The 16,113-nt window shown below is 39.1% G+C and overlaps 2 protein-coding genes across 2 annotated transcripts in view; both read left to right on the plus strand.

The window, feature by feature from the left end:
* Window positions 1-3,144, plus strand: part of LOC106877610 (GMP synthase [glutamine-hydrolyzing]) — a 33,437-nt gene extending 30,293 nt beyond the window's left edge. Inside the window, exons 16-17 of the mRNA XM_089340996.1 lie at window positions 561-864; window positions 2,459-3,144. Coding sequence (XP_089197122.1) covers window positions 561-864; window positions 2,459-2,560 — 406 coding nt within the window. The 3' untranslated portion in view covers window positions 2,561-3,144. The remainder of the gene's footprint in view (window positions 1-560; window positions 865-2,458) is intronic.
* A 6,171-nt stretch (window positions 3,145-9,315) lies between these two features.
* LOC106877622 (DNA repair protein SWI5 homolog) lies at window positions 9,316-15,363 on the plus strand. The gene is made up of 5 exons (XM_014926563.3): window positions 9,316-10,371; window positions 12,591-12,639; window positions 12,944-13,059; window positions 13,831-13,925; window positions 15,073-15,363. Exons 2-5 carry the CDS (start codon window positions 12,604-12,606, stop codon window positions 15,135-15,137), a joined length of 312 nt encoding a protein of 103 aa, XP_014782049.1. The 5' UTR covers window positions 9,316-10,371; window positions 12,591-12,603; the 3' UTR covers window positions 15,138-15,363.
* The last annotated feature ends 750 nt before the right edge of the window (window positions 15,364-16,113 follow it).

Here is a 16,113-nt window from a genome sequence, read left to right on the forward strand (position 1 = left end):
GTGCTATCAAAAGGGCGCTTTTATGTTGCACTGCTGCAAGAGCTTTACACCACCAGAGGGACTAGTCTTGATGCTTCTGCTGTGGAGTACGGGTCTTCTTGAGTACAACAAGGTGCCAGACATCTCGCCTGAAAGGTTCAGCATCCTGAGGTTGTTCTCCAGTACTTCATCCCAGGTCTTCTTTCACTTCCATGTGTTCCATCTACTTTGAGAGATTGGCACTTCTTTATGGAGCTGTCAACATCCATCCGCATCACATGACCAAACCAGCGCAGTCTTCTCTCCTGCACACAGCAACTAATTCCTCTTATGCCTAACTTCTCTCTCATTTGAGTCAATCAGGCATTATCTTGTAGCTTCAATATTACAATGATGTGATTGTATTTTTTTTTTAGAATGACATTGTAGGGTAGGTGTTAGAGGTTGGATCTGGTCAGTTTTAACTTAAAATGAATAGAATATTTTGGCCAGATATGACTGGCTTAAACGCTAAAGATTAAGGATTGTTTTCATTAATCCCTTTATTTCTTGTTTTCCTTTTTTTTCCCCCACTATTCAAGAGTCGTGTCTGTGTTTGGAGGCCAAGTACGATTTCCCGTTGAAGATGTGACACCAACCTTTCTCACAGATGGCGTACTCAGCACGCTGCGCCAAGCCGACTACGTGGCAACCAAGGTGCTGCATGACTCTGCCTATGTGACCCGTCTCTCACAGATGCCCATCATCCTAGCGCCGCTCCACTTTGACCGCGATCCCATCAACCACCAGCCATCGTGCCAGAGATCAGTGATCATCCGTACATTCATATCCACCGACATCATGACTGGAGTGCCAGCCACACCCGGGGTACATATACCTGAAGATGTAAGTTTGTTTTCATTTCTCTAGACTTTGATTGTTGCTCCTCCTACCATGCATATATGACGGGATGCTGAAATGTTCCTGGCTTCAAGGGTGTCGTGAAAAGCCTGGTTAGAAGCCCGACCTTCCAAGTTCTTTTACAGGGCTTAGTAAAACTGAAGGACTGCTGTAATAAAGGTGAATCTGAGGGGAGGGGAATATGTTGAATAAGACCATAATTAACTGATCCTCCTGTATTTTCTTTTACCCAAAGCCAGGAACTTTTCTGCACCCCTTCAAGTATGTGTGTGTGTGTGTGTGTGTGTGTGTGTATATATATTTTACTTGTTTGAGACAGTGGCCATACTGTGACACCACCTTCATCTTTTAGTTGAATGAATTGACCCCCACTACTTTTTTTTTCTTTTTCTTAAAGCGTGTTACTTATTAACTCAGTCTCTTTGCCAAACAGCTAAGTTACAGGGATGTAAATGCGCCAACACTGGTTGTCAAGCGGTGGTGGTGGACAAACACTGACTTATAGACACACACACACACACACACACTAAAAAAATCATGAAATACTGGGGTTGATTTAACCCTTCAGCATTCAAATTACTTTTCAAGTGTAATACCTATTCACAGTGTGTGTGTGTGTGTGTGTGTGTGTGTGTGTGTATATATATATACATACATATATATATATATATATATATATATATATATACAGACAGACAGACAGACAGATAATGGTTCATTCACTACAGCTGTTTCCAACAAGTTTTTTTATTGATGGCTAGAAATTCATCAGGTGAATATTCGTGAATTATGCATTTAAAAGACATTCCAAAAATCACCAGTTTGTGCCACTTCATGATTCCCTGACCAGTAATAGTCAAAAGATTCTTTTGTATATTCACCTGATGAAAACAGTTTCTCTCATGTGATTTTATATCTCTTTTCATCAATAAAAAAAAATCATTGGAGACAACTGTAGTGAATGAACCATTATCCATCTGTTATTATTCATTATTCACCTTACCCGGAACCTGCTATTAGCATGAATCTGGAGTCTATTAAGTGCAGTACAACTGGTGTAGTGTGTGATAGAATAAGTACTAGGTGGCGAGCTGGCAGAAACGTTAGCACGCTGGGCGAAATGCTTATTGGTATTTCGTCTGCCGTTACGTTCTGAGTTCTAATTCCGCCGAGGTCGACTTTGCCTTTCATCCTTTTGGGGGGGTCGATAAATTAAGTACCAGTTACGCACTGGGGTCGATGTAATCAACTTAATCTCTTTGTCTGTCCTTGTTTGTCCCCTCTATGTTTAGCCCCTTGTGGGTAATAATGAAATAAGAATTTTATCTGATCCTCCAAGTGTGTTATTTCATATTCTGGAGATCGTCAAGGTTCTGTCAGTGATGCTGGAACAGCCAGGTGTAGAGGAACAGTTTACTGCTGTGGGACACTGTCCCTCAACTCTCTATTTAAGGCGGTGCTCCAGCATGGCCACAGTCAAATGCCTGAAACAAGTGAAACCATAAAAGCATCTAATCATCATTGTATGTGTAATCTCTTTTCTTTTCTTTTTTTTTCCCCAATCTATTTCTGTAATTAGGTTATTCAGAAGATGACAGAAGCCATATTAACTGTTCCTGGAATCTCTCGAGTTCTGTACGATTTAACGGCGAAGCCACCCAGCAACACTGAATGGGAATGACACCCACCCAGGCGGGGCTGTGGCTCCGAGCAACACCACCCACACCACCGCTCTCACCAACGCTGCCACTGCTATCATCTTCATCATCGTTGTCGTCGTCATCCCAACCACCATCACTGCTACCAACAACAACAACAGCAGCAGCAGCAATGGCACCACCACCAACAGCAGCAGCAGCAGAACCTCGTTGTGGATGGTAATTGTTCAAAACCAGTAATGATGATGATGATAATGATGATGACAAATGTGGTGGCTGTTGTAAAGATAAAGGGGACGATGGCGATGATGACAGCAGTGTCGATGATGACGATGACGATAATGATTATAGAGATGGTGACAAGGTCACAATCGACCTCTGCTCCCACATACATGTGTGGCTAACTAGATTCTTTCTTTCTTTCGTTTTTTTTTTTTTACTTTGGTCACTAGGATGAGTTACACCTCCCCCCTCTCCCATCATGCTATGCCCCCTTCCTCTTTCTGACCCCCTCCTCTTTCTGACCCCTTCCTCACCTCTCTTACTTCATTTCCTCTTCATTCCTCGATTCCTCCTCCCTTGAAATTTTTCGTGTTTTTGTTTGTATCCCAGACTTGTAGCTGCGACAGGAGCTTGTATCTGCAGTGGTGGTGGTGGTCATGGCAGTAGGAATGTCATTTGTGGTAGTGGTAGTGGTGGTGGTGGTGGTTGTGGTTGGCTACAAAAGGTGACTGATCGTGTTTTGTACAGCGGTAGTAGTTGTAAGAATGCTGTCCTGTGGCCGTTTCGGAGTTGCGCGCAGTGGTGATGCTGGTCGTTGGAGTGTTGCCAGCAGCTGCAGACCATCAGTGCCGTCATGCATGACGTACTGGCTGCAGTGGATTTGTTGCATGAATCCCTGTCATTCATGCATGAAGAGATTTGTCTAACGATCTTGTAGGCAAGCACATCCAATTAAGCGATGCTTTAATTTGCTTCTTGATTTGCATCTCCACCACTGCACACAATCGATGCAGCATTTGGTGGGTTTGTCCAGTCATGTGACCATGGTACTGTTCCTTCCCTTCTCTCAAATTACTGACCTTGTGGAGACTATGTAAAAAATTATTATATATTTTATTATATAAAATTATTATATATTATATATATATGAATTTAGTGAATGGAGTAAAACGCTTATGTTAACTGCATGCGTTTTACTCCATTCACTAAATTTATATATACTCAAGTACCCAAAATAACAAGGAGTTTCTACCTCATAAACAGGAGTTACACCACAGTCATTTTGTGATCTTTGCTACCCTGGTATCTATTAACCAATTTATTTTGTCCGAGTTATTTATTAATTAGGAGAAAATAAATCCATATAATAAAATATATTAATATATATATATATATATATATTATTATATATTATTGTATATATATAACATTGGCTTCTCAACATTGTATTTAAGACTTAAACTAGGTTGCTGTTGTCATTGTCTTATTTATCTGATCAAACTTTGGTTGAGGAGGAGGAGGAGGTGGTGGCTTGGAGAATGCTTAGCAGCAAGAGCTCACAGTGTAGATACGATACTTAATAAGTGAGTCGTTTGTATTGTCACCTGTTGTCAAGGTATTTAGATCTTTGATATGGCTGCTCAGTTCACTTACCTGTGTATGTGAGTCGGTTATGGGTATGCGTCCTTTTTTATTAAGGCTGAGCTGTGGTTGAAACGGGGGTCCCCCATATGGTTGATCCTAGAAATCAGCAGTTCAGGTCTTGTGTCTGGTGGGTGCTGCGCTGTTGAGTTTTTTAATCCAGGCCCTCTTAGTTTTCCGTTCTCAATGACCAAGCGAGTCGACCGAGTTTTTAGTTTGTATCTGATGATTGGTGTAAGTCATGACTGCAGCACTGTCGGTGGTGATGGTCATACATGGCACCTTACTTTGGCAGTTGTACAATCTACTTCTATATACATCTCCACTGTGTGTGTGCGTGCATGCATGCGTGTGCGTCTCAGATGAGAGGATAAGATGCAGCTTAGCAAAATTGCTCTACATATTTGCTTGTGTAGCTGCTAAAGGGTGTGGTGTTGATGGTAGTGGTGGCGAGGGACCCCTACTAGTCGTAGGATGTTTGTTATTAAAGATTAGAAATGCTACAAACACCTTGATGTCTTATTGTTAATATTGTTGTTTTTCCCTGCCCCATTTCAAAAAAAGTGTTTTTTTTTCTTTCTTTTTTCACTCATCACTCCCTGTTTTCCACTCGACTTTCATCATTTGAGTCTCCTGTTAATTTGTATGCAAAACTCCTCCCTCCCCAAATCTCATCTCTGTCCCTTTCGTTTCATTTGCAGATGTTGTTATGGTTGTGCAAAAAAAAAAAAAAGGGGGCAAAGTTCTGTAGTGGGATAAGTATGTGTGTGTGTGTGTGTGTGTGTGTGTGTTTTGGGTGTGTCCATCCTGCTGTTGTTAAAGTTGATGTTGATGATAGTGATGATGATGAACTCAACTTCCCTCCCTCCCTTTGTTATCCCATAGCTGCAAATATGTAAATTATTATCACTTTGCAAATTAACTCTCACCCCTACTCTCCTGCTCTCCTCCCTCCTTCATAGTCATTACTCTCACTACCACCACCTTACAATTACCAACAGCAGTGCTACTGTCCCCACCTCCCCCTCTATCACTATATTGCCCCCCCCCCGCCTCTTCCTCTCCATCACTACAGTTACTACTTCCATCACCACAGTTACTACTGCTGCCACCTCTGCTACCACCATATACCACCGCCTCTATCACTGTCTCCTACTACCACTGCAACAACAACAACAACAGCACATACCTGACTGTATGAATTTATGTATTTTTTTATTTCTTGTGTTTTTGGTCCCCTCACTCCTTCCCTTCTCTTTTTCTCACCTCCCTTTCTGTAACCCTCACTTCTGCTCTTTTTCATTCCTCTCTCTCTCTTCTCACACTCTCTCTCTTCCTCTCATCTCTTCTCTTTATATTCCTTCAACTTCTCTTTTTGTCTCCCTCCACTTTTTCTCACCAATCTTTGTTTTCTCTTTCATTTCCTTGACACTCTCTCTCTCTCTCTCTCTTATATCCCTGCTAATTGGCTCCCTTCACCACCAACACCACCACCACTACTACTACTACTATCTCTATCATCATCATCATCTTCAGCATTAGATAAATTGCCTTAAAAGGAAACAAAAAAAAAAAGACATCACGTGGTCCCTGCAAAAACAAAAAAAAAACCCCGTAAAAAACCAAAAAAAAACCCAAAAAACAAATAAAGACTTCAAAAATACAAACAAAAATATCTAAGTTAAAAAAGAAAAAAATGCTTAAAAAATATTTCAGGGGTCGAAGAACCCTGTCTTTTTTCCTCCTCCCAAGTTTCCCATTTTACCTTCAAATCTCTACAGTTTCCCCCCTACCCCCACCTCTCTAAAGACCTTCGAAAATTGAGTTTGAGAATAAAGGGTGTAGAAAAGCTTTTTTTACAAACATTGGTTATAATAATATTAATCTATAATAATAAAAGTGAAATTATGTCTGTCCATCTAGGACCCCTGTATCTCAGTCTACATTTGCTCTATATAGACATATTATGTCTTTTTGGGATTCAGGATGATGCTGGGATTGAAGATCTGCTCATCATTTGGTCCTTGAACATCCAGCATTGGGATCTGATTTGAAAGTATTTAGGTTGCTATTTCTTGCAGGTAAAAGCTTGGCTGATTCACACCATCTTGGTTGGCGGTTGTCAGATGACATCAGAGATCAAGGGGGGGGGGGATAAATGACATTTGCTTCTTTTTTTATTCTTTCTACTTGTTTCAGTCATTTGACTGCAGCCATGCTGGAGCACCGCCTTTAGTCAAGCAAATTGACCCCCAGGACTTATTCTCTGTAAGCCTAGTACTTATTCTGTCGGTCTCTTTTGCTGAACCGCTAATGTTACGGGGACGTAAACACACCAGCATCGGTTGTCAAGCGATGTTGGGGGGACAAACACAGACACACAAACACATATATATACATATATACGACGGGCTTCTTTCAGTTTCCGTCTACCAAATCCACTCACAAGGCTTTGGTTGGCCTGAGGCTATAGTCGAAGACACTTGCTCAAGGTGCCACGCAGTGGGACTGAACCCAGAACCATGTGGTTCGTAAGCAAGCTACTTATCGCACAACCACTCGTATATATGTATATATATATATATATATATATATATGTATATATATATATATATATATATAAAAAAAATTTCTGATAGGAGAATTCAAAGAAAAAAGGAAGTACAGCAGGATGAACAAATGAAAAGAAATGGAATTGCATGAATTGAAAATGTTGGCAGTTAAGCCTGCTGGCTTTGGTTGGTGGATGGAAACTTGAAATGACAAACAGAAACGTTAATTGTAACTGCTCAGGAACAAGCCCTTTAGAAAAATCTGCTAAAGGCAAAGATCGACAAAAGTCAGTCAGACAGCAAATGTAAAACCTGCAGAAAATGTGACGAGATTATCAGTCACACTTTCAATGAGTGCAGTATACTAGAACAAAAGGAATACAAGTGCAGACATGACTGCTTAGGCAAAAGAGTGCATTAGGATGTTAGTCAAGTATGTGGTTTCAAAACTACAGAAAAGTGGTATGAACATGAACTAGAGACTGATAGGAAATGAAATTTGCAAGTAGTAGAAGACACTTGCCCAGAAGACTGAACTTGGAACCATGTGGTTAGAAATCAAGCTCCTTACCAAACAGACATGCCTACACCTGTGTTTTCTAACAAGTTATCCATATTTTTCATTTTTTTTTTCTGAGATTTTCATAGTTATGGTAAATTTATGGACATTCTGTATAATGAGAGAGGAGGGCAGCTATGAATTTAATGGGTATGAAACAGAACAGCCGTAACTACTTTTACTGCATAAGTTAATCTACATGCAAGAGGAGTAGGAACAGATGGTGCTCCTTTGTCATCTGTTGGAGGAGGAGGGGCAATGAAAGAAAAACTAGTCAGTGTTGAAAGAAACTTGTCAAGATAGAGTAAGTTTCTACCTCGTGACGAGAAACGTTTTTTTTTCTTTTCTTTGAGGGTACCCATTGAAGAAAAGTTAAATTTTAATAAATTGCTTAAAAATTTTGGCACAAGGCCAGCAATTTCGGGGAAGTTGGTTAGTCGATGACTTTGACGCCCGGTGATCAACTGGTATTTATTTTATCGACCCCGAAAAGATGAAAGGAAAAGTCGATCTCACTGGAATTTGAACTCAACGTAGAGACAGACGAAATGCTAAGCATTTTGCCCAGCGTGCTCACGATTTTTAAATGTTAATAAATTAAAAACATACCACATACATGTGTCTGCCCCCACTGTGAACAAGGTTCTTCAAAAATTATGAATACCAAGTTTAAAAAAAAACAATCTGTATAATGTAAAATATATATACGTGAAAACTTTTTGAAGCTCCTCCATTCGTTCTTCTAAAAAGAAAAGTTCATTTCGTGCATCAGAAAATAAAAATAAAAGCCAGGTTTTCATTGGTAGAAGTTGTGGAGATTGGAAAAGAAAGCAGGCAATTTTCCATGTTTAATAAAGATGTTTTAAAAAACTTGCCCAACATCACGACGAAGAAAGCTGTGGATTGCGAATTGTTTTGACTTCACATAAGAAAGGGGCTGAAAAAATTCACTTTTTTTAAATTCTATTTTATTTTTATTTATGGAGAGGGGTCTGGTATTTGAGTTCAGACGCTAAAATGTTCAAGCAAAGAGATAGTATCTTTTTCAAGCAAGTAGAATGCAAATGTAAAAATTTCCTTGTTGACTCGGTCTATTTAACTGTTATTTCTAGCAAAAAAGAGATTCGATAGAGTAGGGGGTCCTCTATCACCGGAACACAGAGAAAGAATAAAATTATGAATTTTATTTCTATTTTATTGACTACCACAATCTACAGGGTGATTTTTGCACAATATATGTATTATATTTTAGTCTTTATTGTGTTTTGTTACGCCCATGATTCACTGGCCTATGGAAATATTGTCTTGCGTGAAACCGGTCCGTGGTACAAAAGAATCTGCGTTGTATAAAAAAATATTTTAACTCCCAAGAAAGCACTTGTCAAGGTGTGTAACAAGACATTTACCTCCCTTGTTTTTAGATTAAATTTTAAATCCCATCAGAGGGTTTGTTCTATATTACTTGACTAATCTCTGAAGATCAGTCTAAATCAACACATTGTTTTACACACGTAAGACTCTACTTTATCCCTCAAATCATACCTTACGGTTTTAACAAAGGAAGGACATGTTGGAATATAAAGACTGGAACGTCTTTGATCCCATGTCTGCTCAATTACGATTGATATGAGGCAGAAAGATTTGTTCACCTCGCTATAAGTAGGTAACTCAGGTGCTCGCATGAGCAAGCAGTTACACAGTTGTTCGATGTGCTAAAAAATAGCAGCCAAAATCTCCCCTAATGTCGACCCTTCCTGAAGCAGGAAAAATTAAGTTGCAGTTGTTTCGACCCAACTAAGCCATGGTTGAGTAAATTTTCGATTCATTACGTTTGAGTATCGACCATAGTGTCTTTTTCATCCAAACCACATAAGGGAAAGTATCTTGCCTTACTATTTTCAGCAGATTGAAGTGCATTCATTTTTGCTGCTGTTAAATAAACAAGATAACTGGTGTCGTATCCTATATAACTATAGATGTTGATAAGGTAGATGTGAAATTGCATTAAGCGAAGCAACCCTTTTCATTTTCTTGCTCTAAAATCAAGAGAGGAAGGGAAAAAACTCTTCCCATTTTAGATAATTATTAGCTTAAATTTGGTAATCTTGTGGTATGTTTTGACCAGGAATTATATTGGTAGTGATTCTTTCTTATTAAATTAGGCATAAAGCTATCAATTCAAGAAAAAGGAAACAACCGATTATATCACCCTCAGCATTTTTTTGCCCGGTGTTCTAACGATTCTGCCAAACAACATCTCGTTAGTTTTGAATTTAGACATAAAGTCATTTATTTTGAGAAGAGGCAGTCAGTCGATTCAATTGATACAAATATTTGGCTAGTACTTGTTTTTATCGATCCCAGAAGGATGATAGGCAAAGTTGAAGTCGGCGGGATTCGAATTCAGAACATAAAAAGCCTGAACGGTGACCTTTGACTTTAAGTACATAGAACGGCTGCACTAATGAAACCAAAACAATCCGGTAAAATACAAAAATAGACATGGGTATTCGGAGTAAACGAAACGAATATTAATTTAAATGGAAATAATTTAATATTCTCTTTGGTTTAATATTTTCACATTTATTTTATAACTTCTTGGGAATGTTTTAACAACAATAATAATTCTTTCTACTATAGGCACAAGGTTTAAAATTTTTGGGGAGAGAGCTAGTCGATTATATCAACTCCATTGCGCAAAATAAGTACCAGTTGGACACTGTGCCCCAACACTCCCAAAATTTCAGGCCTTGTGTCTATAGTAAAAAAGAATAGTTATTATTGTTTAGGGGTTAGTATATTTATCTGGTAATTGTTGCAATTAAGATTGTCTACGGCTTAACCAGTTTGTAATAAGTTTATAGAAATGTGGTAGTATGATTTTTATTTTATTTATTGGCTTTCCGAAGTAAATGTGCGAGTAGGGAACTTCTTTGAAGAAATGATTTTAAATTGGTTTCGAAGTCCCTCACAAATTTCAAATAGTTTTGTTTGTCCAGTTGCTAAGTGACTGGGTTGGCAGTATATATCTCCAGTATTAGAGAGTAACCGTTCTACTTGTAAAGGCGCCAATTTTAAGGTTTGTGTTTTTTAATTGTCTCTGTTATTGTTCGTATTTATTCGATCATTTCTGAATTGATTCAAGTGTCAACTGCCGCTCACGCAGGTACAATTAATTCATGCAGAACTAATGTGTGAAAGTAGGATGGTTCGAAGTGGCTGGAGGAACACAGACGGCTTGTTTTTCTTCAATTATGTGTTGGCACTCCGTCGCCTACGACGTCGAGGGTTCCAGTTGATCCGATCAACGGAACAGGCTGCTCGTGAAATTAACGTGCAAGTGGCTGAGCACTCCACAGACACGTGTACCCTTAACGTAGTTCTCGGGGATATTCAGCGTGACACAGTGTGACAAGGCTGGCCCCTTTGAATTACAGGCACAACAGAAACAGGAAGTAAGAGTGAGAGAAAGTTGTGGTGAAAGAGTACAGCAGGGTTCGCCACCATCCCCTGCCGGAGCCTCGTGGAGCTTTAGGTGTTTTCGCTCAATAAACACTCACAACGCCCGGTCTGGGAATCGAAACCGCGAGTCCGCTGCCCTAACCACTGGGCCATTGCGCCTCCACTTCTTCAATTATAATTCCGTTTATATGTAAGAGGCTTCGTGGGAATATGTTAGACTTTAATGTACACCTGTTCACTATACAGTTTTTACCTGGCAGATGAGGAAAACAGCATCAATGATCCTTTTTTTTTTTCAGTCCTCTGACCGTAGTGAACGGGTATGAGGGGAAAACATCACCGACAGATTAGGTGCTGAACTGGGGTTTTTACCGAACGACTGATTAAGTGTTAATCACATGGTTTAAAGTTGCCATGTCTGATAATTCAGAATCCAGGACCCCATTTTTTTTGTCTCGCTGTCTTTTCTGGATTGGATGGTCAGCTAGCGGACATTATTTCTCTCACCTCTTGAGAATTTTTTTTCTTTTCTACTATTTAGTCTAAATCCTTTCAAAATTTCTCCCAGGTGTTACCCATTACAGTTCGTCTTGGCCTAACAGCTCTAAATGTTTGTCTTTGTCGATTGTTTATTTCCATACATCCATTCTGTCATTTGTTTGTTCGAAGCCTTAACCCTCCACAAATTTTATATTGAAAAAATTTCTGGATGCTGCTGCCTTATGATGTTTTCCTGTCATGTTGTTAAAAGCTCCAAACAGGGAGTAATATCACAGTCGATAACTGAGGAGGGGTTAGACTTCTTTTGCTATTTTGCCCCATACTCTTGTGTTTATGTATTTTTCATTCGTTGGTGATGTCCTGTTCTTGATGTGTATTTTTTCATTTCATATGTGTGTGTACACACATATATGGGTAATCCTCAAGTTTAGGGGGATAAAAAAAATAAATAAAAATATTCAAGGGAAGTAACTGAACGTCTTACCAGTATTCTCCGTACATCTGTTTATAAATAAATCACACACGTGATTTGATTGACGTTAGGGTTAGGGTTAGGATTAGGGTGTGATTTATTTATAAACAGCTAGAAGAAAACGGATAATACTGGTAAGTCTTCAGTTATTTCCCTTGAATATTTTTATTTATTTTTTTTATCCCCCTAAACTTGAAGATTACCACATATATGTATATATATATATATATATATATATATATATATATGTATGTATGTATGTGTGTGTGTGTGTCTGTGTGCATATACATATATATACTTACACTTACAGATGTCCACATGTGCTTATGTGCCATCCGAACGTGGTTGATGCATGCCCTCTCATCCCGTCTGGCTTCTGTGTCAGTGGCATCTAAAAAGCACCCATTACACTTTCGGAGTGGTTGGCATCCAACGGAAGGGCATCCAGCTGTAGAAACACTACCAGATCAGATTGGAGCTTGGTGAAGCCCCCTGGCTTGCCAGACTACAGTCAAACCGTCCAACCCATGCCAGCATGGAAAACGGACGTTAAACGATGATGATATAGACTCTTTTGACCAACAAGATGAAAGCTTCCTCACCAATGGGATCCAAGTACTGCAACACCGATGAAAGAAGTGTGTGGACTGCAAGGGAGACCATGTTAAAAAATAAACCTCATTTGGTCACATTCTGCGAGAGTATCTCGGTCAGGCCATGAACTTTTCCGTCAGCCCTCGTAATGTCACTGTGAAACTCAAGAACATTACAACTTCCTGTTTCTCTTCCATCTTATAAATCTTTATCAGCGGAACCAAATTAAGTCATCATCATCATCATCTTGAACATGTTCTCTTTTGCAGGACTCCTTTACTAATGGATGGGAAATTAATTAAGAAATTCAAATCTCCGGTAAGATTCTTTTGCTTTTTTGCTTGTTTCAATCATTAACACTCTGGTCATACTAGGGCATCTTCTCGAAGGGTTTTTAGTTGAACAAATCAACCCCAGTTCCTTTTTTTTTTGTCATTTTTGAAAGCTTGCTTTCATTCTGTTTATCCCTTTTGCTGAACTTCTAAGTTACAGGGACATAAGTAAACTAACGCTGGTTGTCAAAGCAGTACAGGTGGATAAACACAAAGAAACATATGCACACACACACACAATACAAAGAGTTCTTATTGTCATAAAACTGTCGCCATTATATTCTTTTTAGTTGATCAAGAACGCTGGATCTGAAGAAGTTTTGAATGATGGCCTTTGTCAACGTCTCCAAGACATGGAATCAGAATTGTCTGCTACTAACCAAAAGATTGCTGAACTTGAAAGCATGTAGGTATCTGCCATCATAAAGCAGCTTCTTATTTGGTTACTCAACCTGCTAGAAATAGCTACCTAATCTCTCTCACCTTACACCCTACCATCATTTTTTTTCTGTCTGTTTTTGTTTTTTACTTCTTACAGGATGACTAAAAGATTAAGTATTGATCCAGAGCAGTGGATTAGTAGAAATGACTAAACAACAGACCACATGCCTTATGGTATTTGTTCTCTTGTTTCAGTCATTTGATTGCGGCCATGCTGGAGCATCGCCTTCAGTCAAGGGAACCAACCCCAGGACTTGTTCTTTGTAAGCCTGGTACTTATTCTATCGGTCTCTTTTGCCGAACTGCTAAGTTACGGGTACATAAACGCATCAACATTGATTGTCAACTGATGGTGGTGGGACAAACACAGACACACACACAGATATATATATATACACGACAGGCTTTCAGTTTCTGTCTACCACTCACAAGGCTACTATAGCCTGAGGCTATGATAGAAGACACTTGCCCAAGGTGCCACACAATGGTTGGGAAGCAAGCTTCTTACCACACAGCCACACCTGATGGGCTTCTTTCAACTTTGGTCTACTAAATCCACTCACAAGGGTTTGGTTGACCCAGGGCTATCGTAGAAGACACATATCCAAGGTGCTGCGCAGTGGGACTGAAACCAAGACTGCATGGTTGGGAATCAAGTTTCCACTCCTGAAGTAAATGTGAAAGCAATTTTAGTCTAGTACTAACACTTGTCTTTTTAATGTTTCTATCTTTGCAGGGGTATGTCAAAAGAAGAGCTGCAGGTTTACATAAAAAAACTTCATATGTATAATGAAGTAAAAGACTTAGCACAGACACTCCTTGGCAAATTAGGTACAGTAAATTAATTTCTAAAACACTGTGTAACACGATTTTTGTCCTTGGGTAGCAACTGTTATTTCCTATTTGCTTACCCCTAGAAAGTATGAAAAATGGCTAATATTTCCTTCAAATTTTGCTTTTGTTACATTTATTCAAACCCCAAAGAATCCATCTCAGCACATGGCAATGATGCTTTCCCACTACTCCTGCTCATCATCAGAGATGCATATATTGTCAGTTACTAATGGACATGTTCAAGTGGTTAAGGTCAAGCAACTGACGAGCAAACCTGTGCTATTGAGCAGAATATTTGCTATAACAATATTTCTGCTTCAGCAAGTTGGTGAGCTGGCAGAAACATTAGCACGCCGGGTGAAATGCTTAGCGGTATTTCATCTGTCTTTACAATCTGAGTTCAAATTCTGCCTAGGTCGACTTTGCTTTTCATCCTTTCGGGGTCGATAAATCAAGTACCAGTTGCATACAGGGGTCGATCTAATCGACTGGGCCCCTCCCCCAAATTTTTCGGGCCTTGTGCCTAGAGTAGAAAAGAACATTAGAAGCTCAAGGCAGCAAGCTGGCAGAAACGTTAGCACGCCGGGAGAAATGCTTAGCGGTATTTTGCCTGTCTTCACGTTCTGAGTTCAAATTCTGCTGAGGTCGACTTTGCCTCTCATCCTTTCGGGGTCGATAAATTAAGTACCAGATCACAAAAGCAAAGTCTGTAGGGAATAGTAATGAATTCCTGTCATTTCTAGATAAAAGCAAATAACACTCACTGACCAAAGACAAAACAAATTAAAATTTTGTTACAGAGTAATGGAATCTGCATTTCCATTATTTGGAATTTTCCATTATCTTTTACTTGTGTCAGTCATTGGAGATTCTGCATGGAGATTCCTGTGAGTCAATGCTTTGGGGAGCAAGGATTAGACACAGAGGTTAGTGTGGGGATATTGGAGGGCGGAGGATGCAACGAGAGGTGGAGAAGTGAGACACACATACATAAGATAGGCTTCTATCAGTTTCCATCCACTCACAAGGCTTTGGTCAGCCTGAGGCTATAGCAGAAGACACTTGCCCTGATGATATATAAACTTATCCAAACTCACAAATTTCTCTGTATCTTTTATGTTTGATGGTGTTTTGTATATTTTAGCACTTATGGAGAACCTGTGTACAAAAGACTTATATGGACGTTACCAGCTCAACCTGGAAGATTAAACACAACCACTTGATGACAGCTTTTAGTAGAGAATTTTCAGCCTCCAATGTTAACCTCTCATCAGCTGTGAACTTTTTTCTGTATATTGGTGAGGGAGAAGATTTTTGTAAGATGATGGGTAACATTAATTTATTAATAATGATTTTAAAAAATACAAAAAAATAAGCTTATCAGAATGAAACTGAAAATAAAATTTAAATAAAATAAAATATATAAACACTTGAATGATTTTTTTGCCTTGGCACTATATTACTCATCATCATTGTTGTCATAATTTAATGTGTTTTCCATGCTGGCATGGGTTGGATGGTTTTACTGGAACTGGTAAGCCAGAGAGCTGCACCAGGGTCTAGTCTCTTTTGGCTTGGTTTCTACAACTGGATCCCCTTCCTAACACTAACCACTCCATTGGGTGTATTCGGTGTCTTTAATATGTCACTGGCATATATACATATATGTATATATACATGTATACATATTTATATACAAACATACATATATAGTGATGGTAAGATCAGCAAAAAAAGTTCTCCATCTGGTGAGAGATAAATATTATTTTTTAAACACAGTATATATTTTTACGAGTCACTAATAGTTTCATGTGATTAAAACAACTGAGACAGCATTTTATAATGCATCTGGTGCCTTCATGCAATCCTCAGGCCCTGCCCACATGCCATAGCCAGCTATAACAGCACGATAGAATAAGAGAACGTACAAGAAAAGGTGAGAAGAAAGTAGATGTAAAAGGTGGAAGGTTGGAAACACGGAAAAACAAAGGGAGAATTAGCGTCATGTACCCTTTGACTATAAAGTCATAAAGCTGAATGGATAGGGGCCTAGAATCTGTGGTACAGCTGCTCAATCTGGACAGGTTGGTATTTTCCAATTCGCCAACTGGAACTTAAACACATGGTTACATCTGTTGAAAAATTCAGATCTGGAATTCAGCAGTGCACTGGATTTCTTAGATCT

The sequence above is a fragment of the Octopus bimaculoides genome, chromosome 24 (assembly GCF_046866305.1).
Source record: "Octopus bimaculoides isolate indiv1 chromosome 24, ASM4686630v1, whole genome shotgun sequence".
NCBI lineage: Eukaryota > Metazoa > Mollusca > Cephalopoda > Octopoda > Octopodidae > Octopus > Octopus bimaculoides.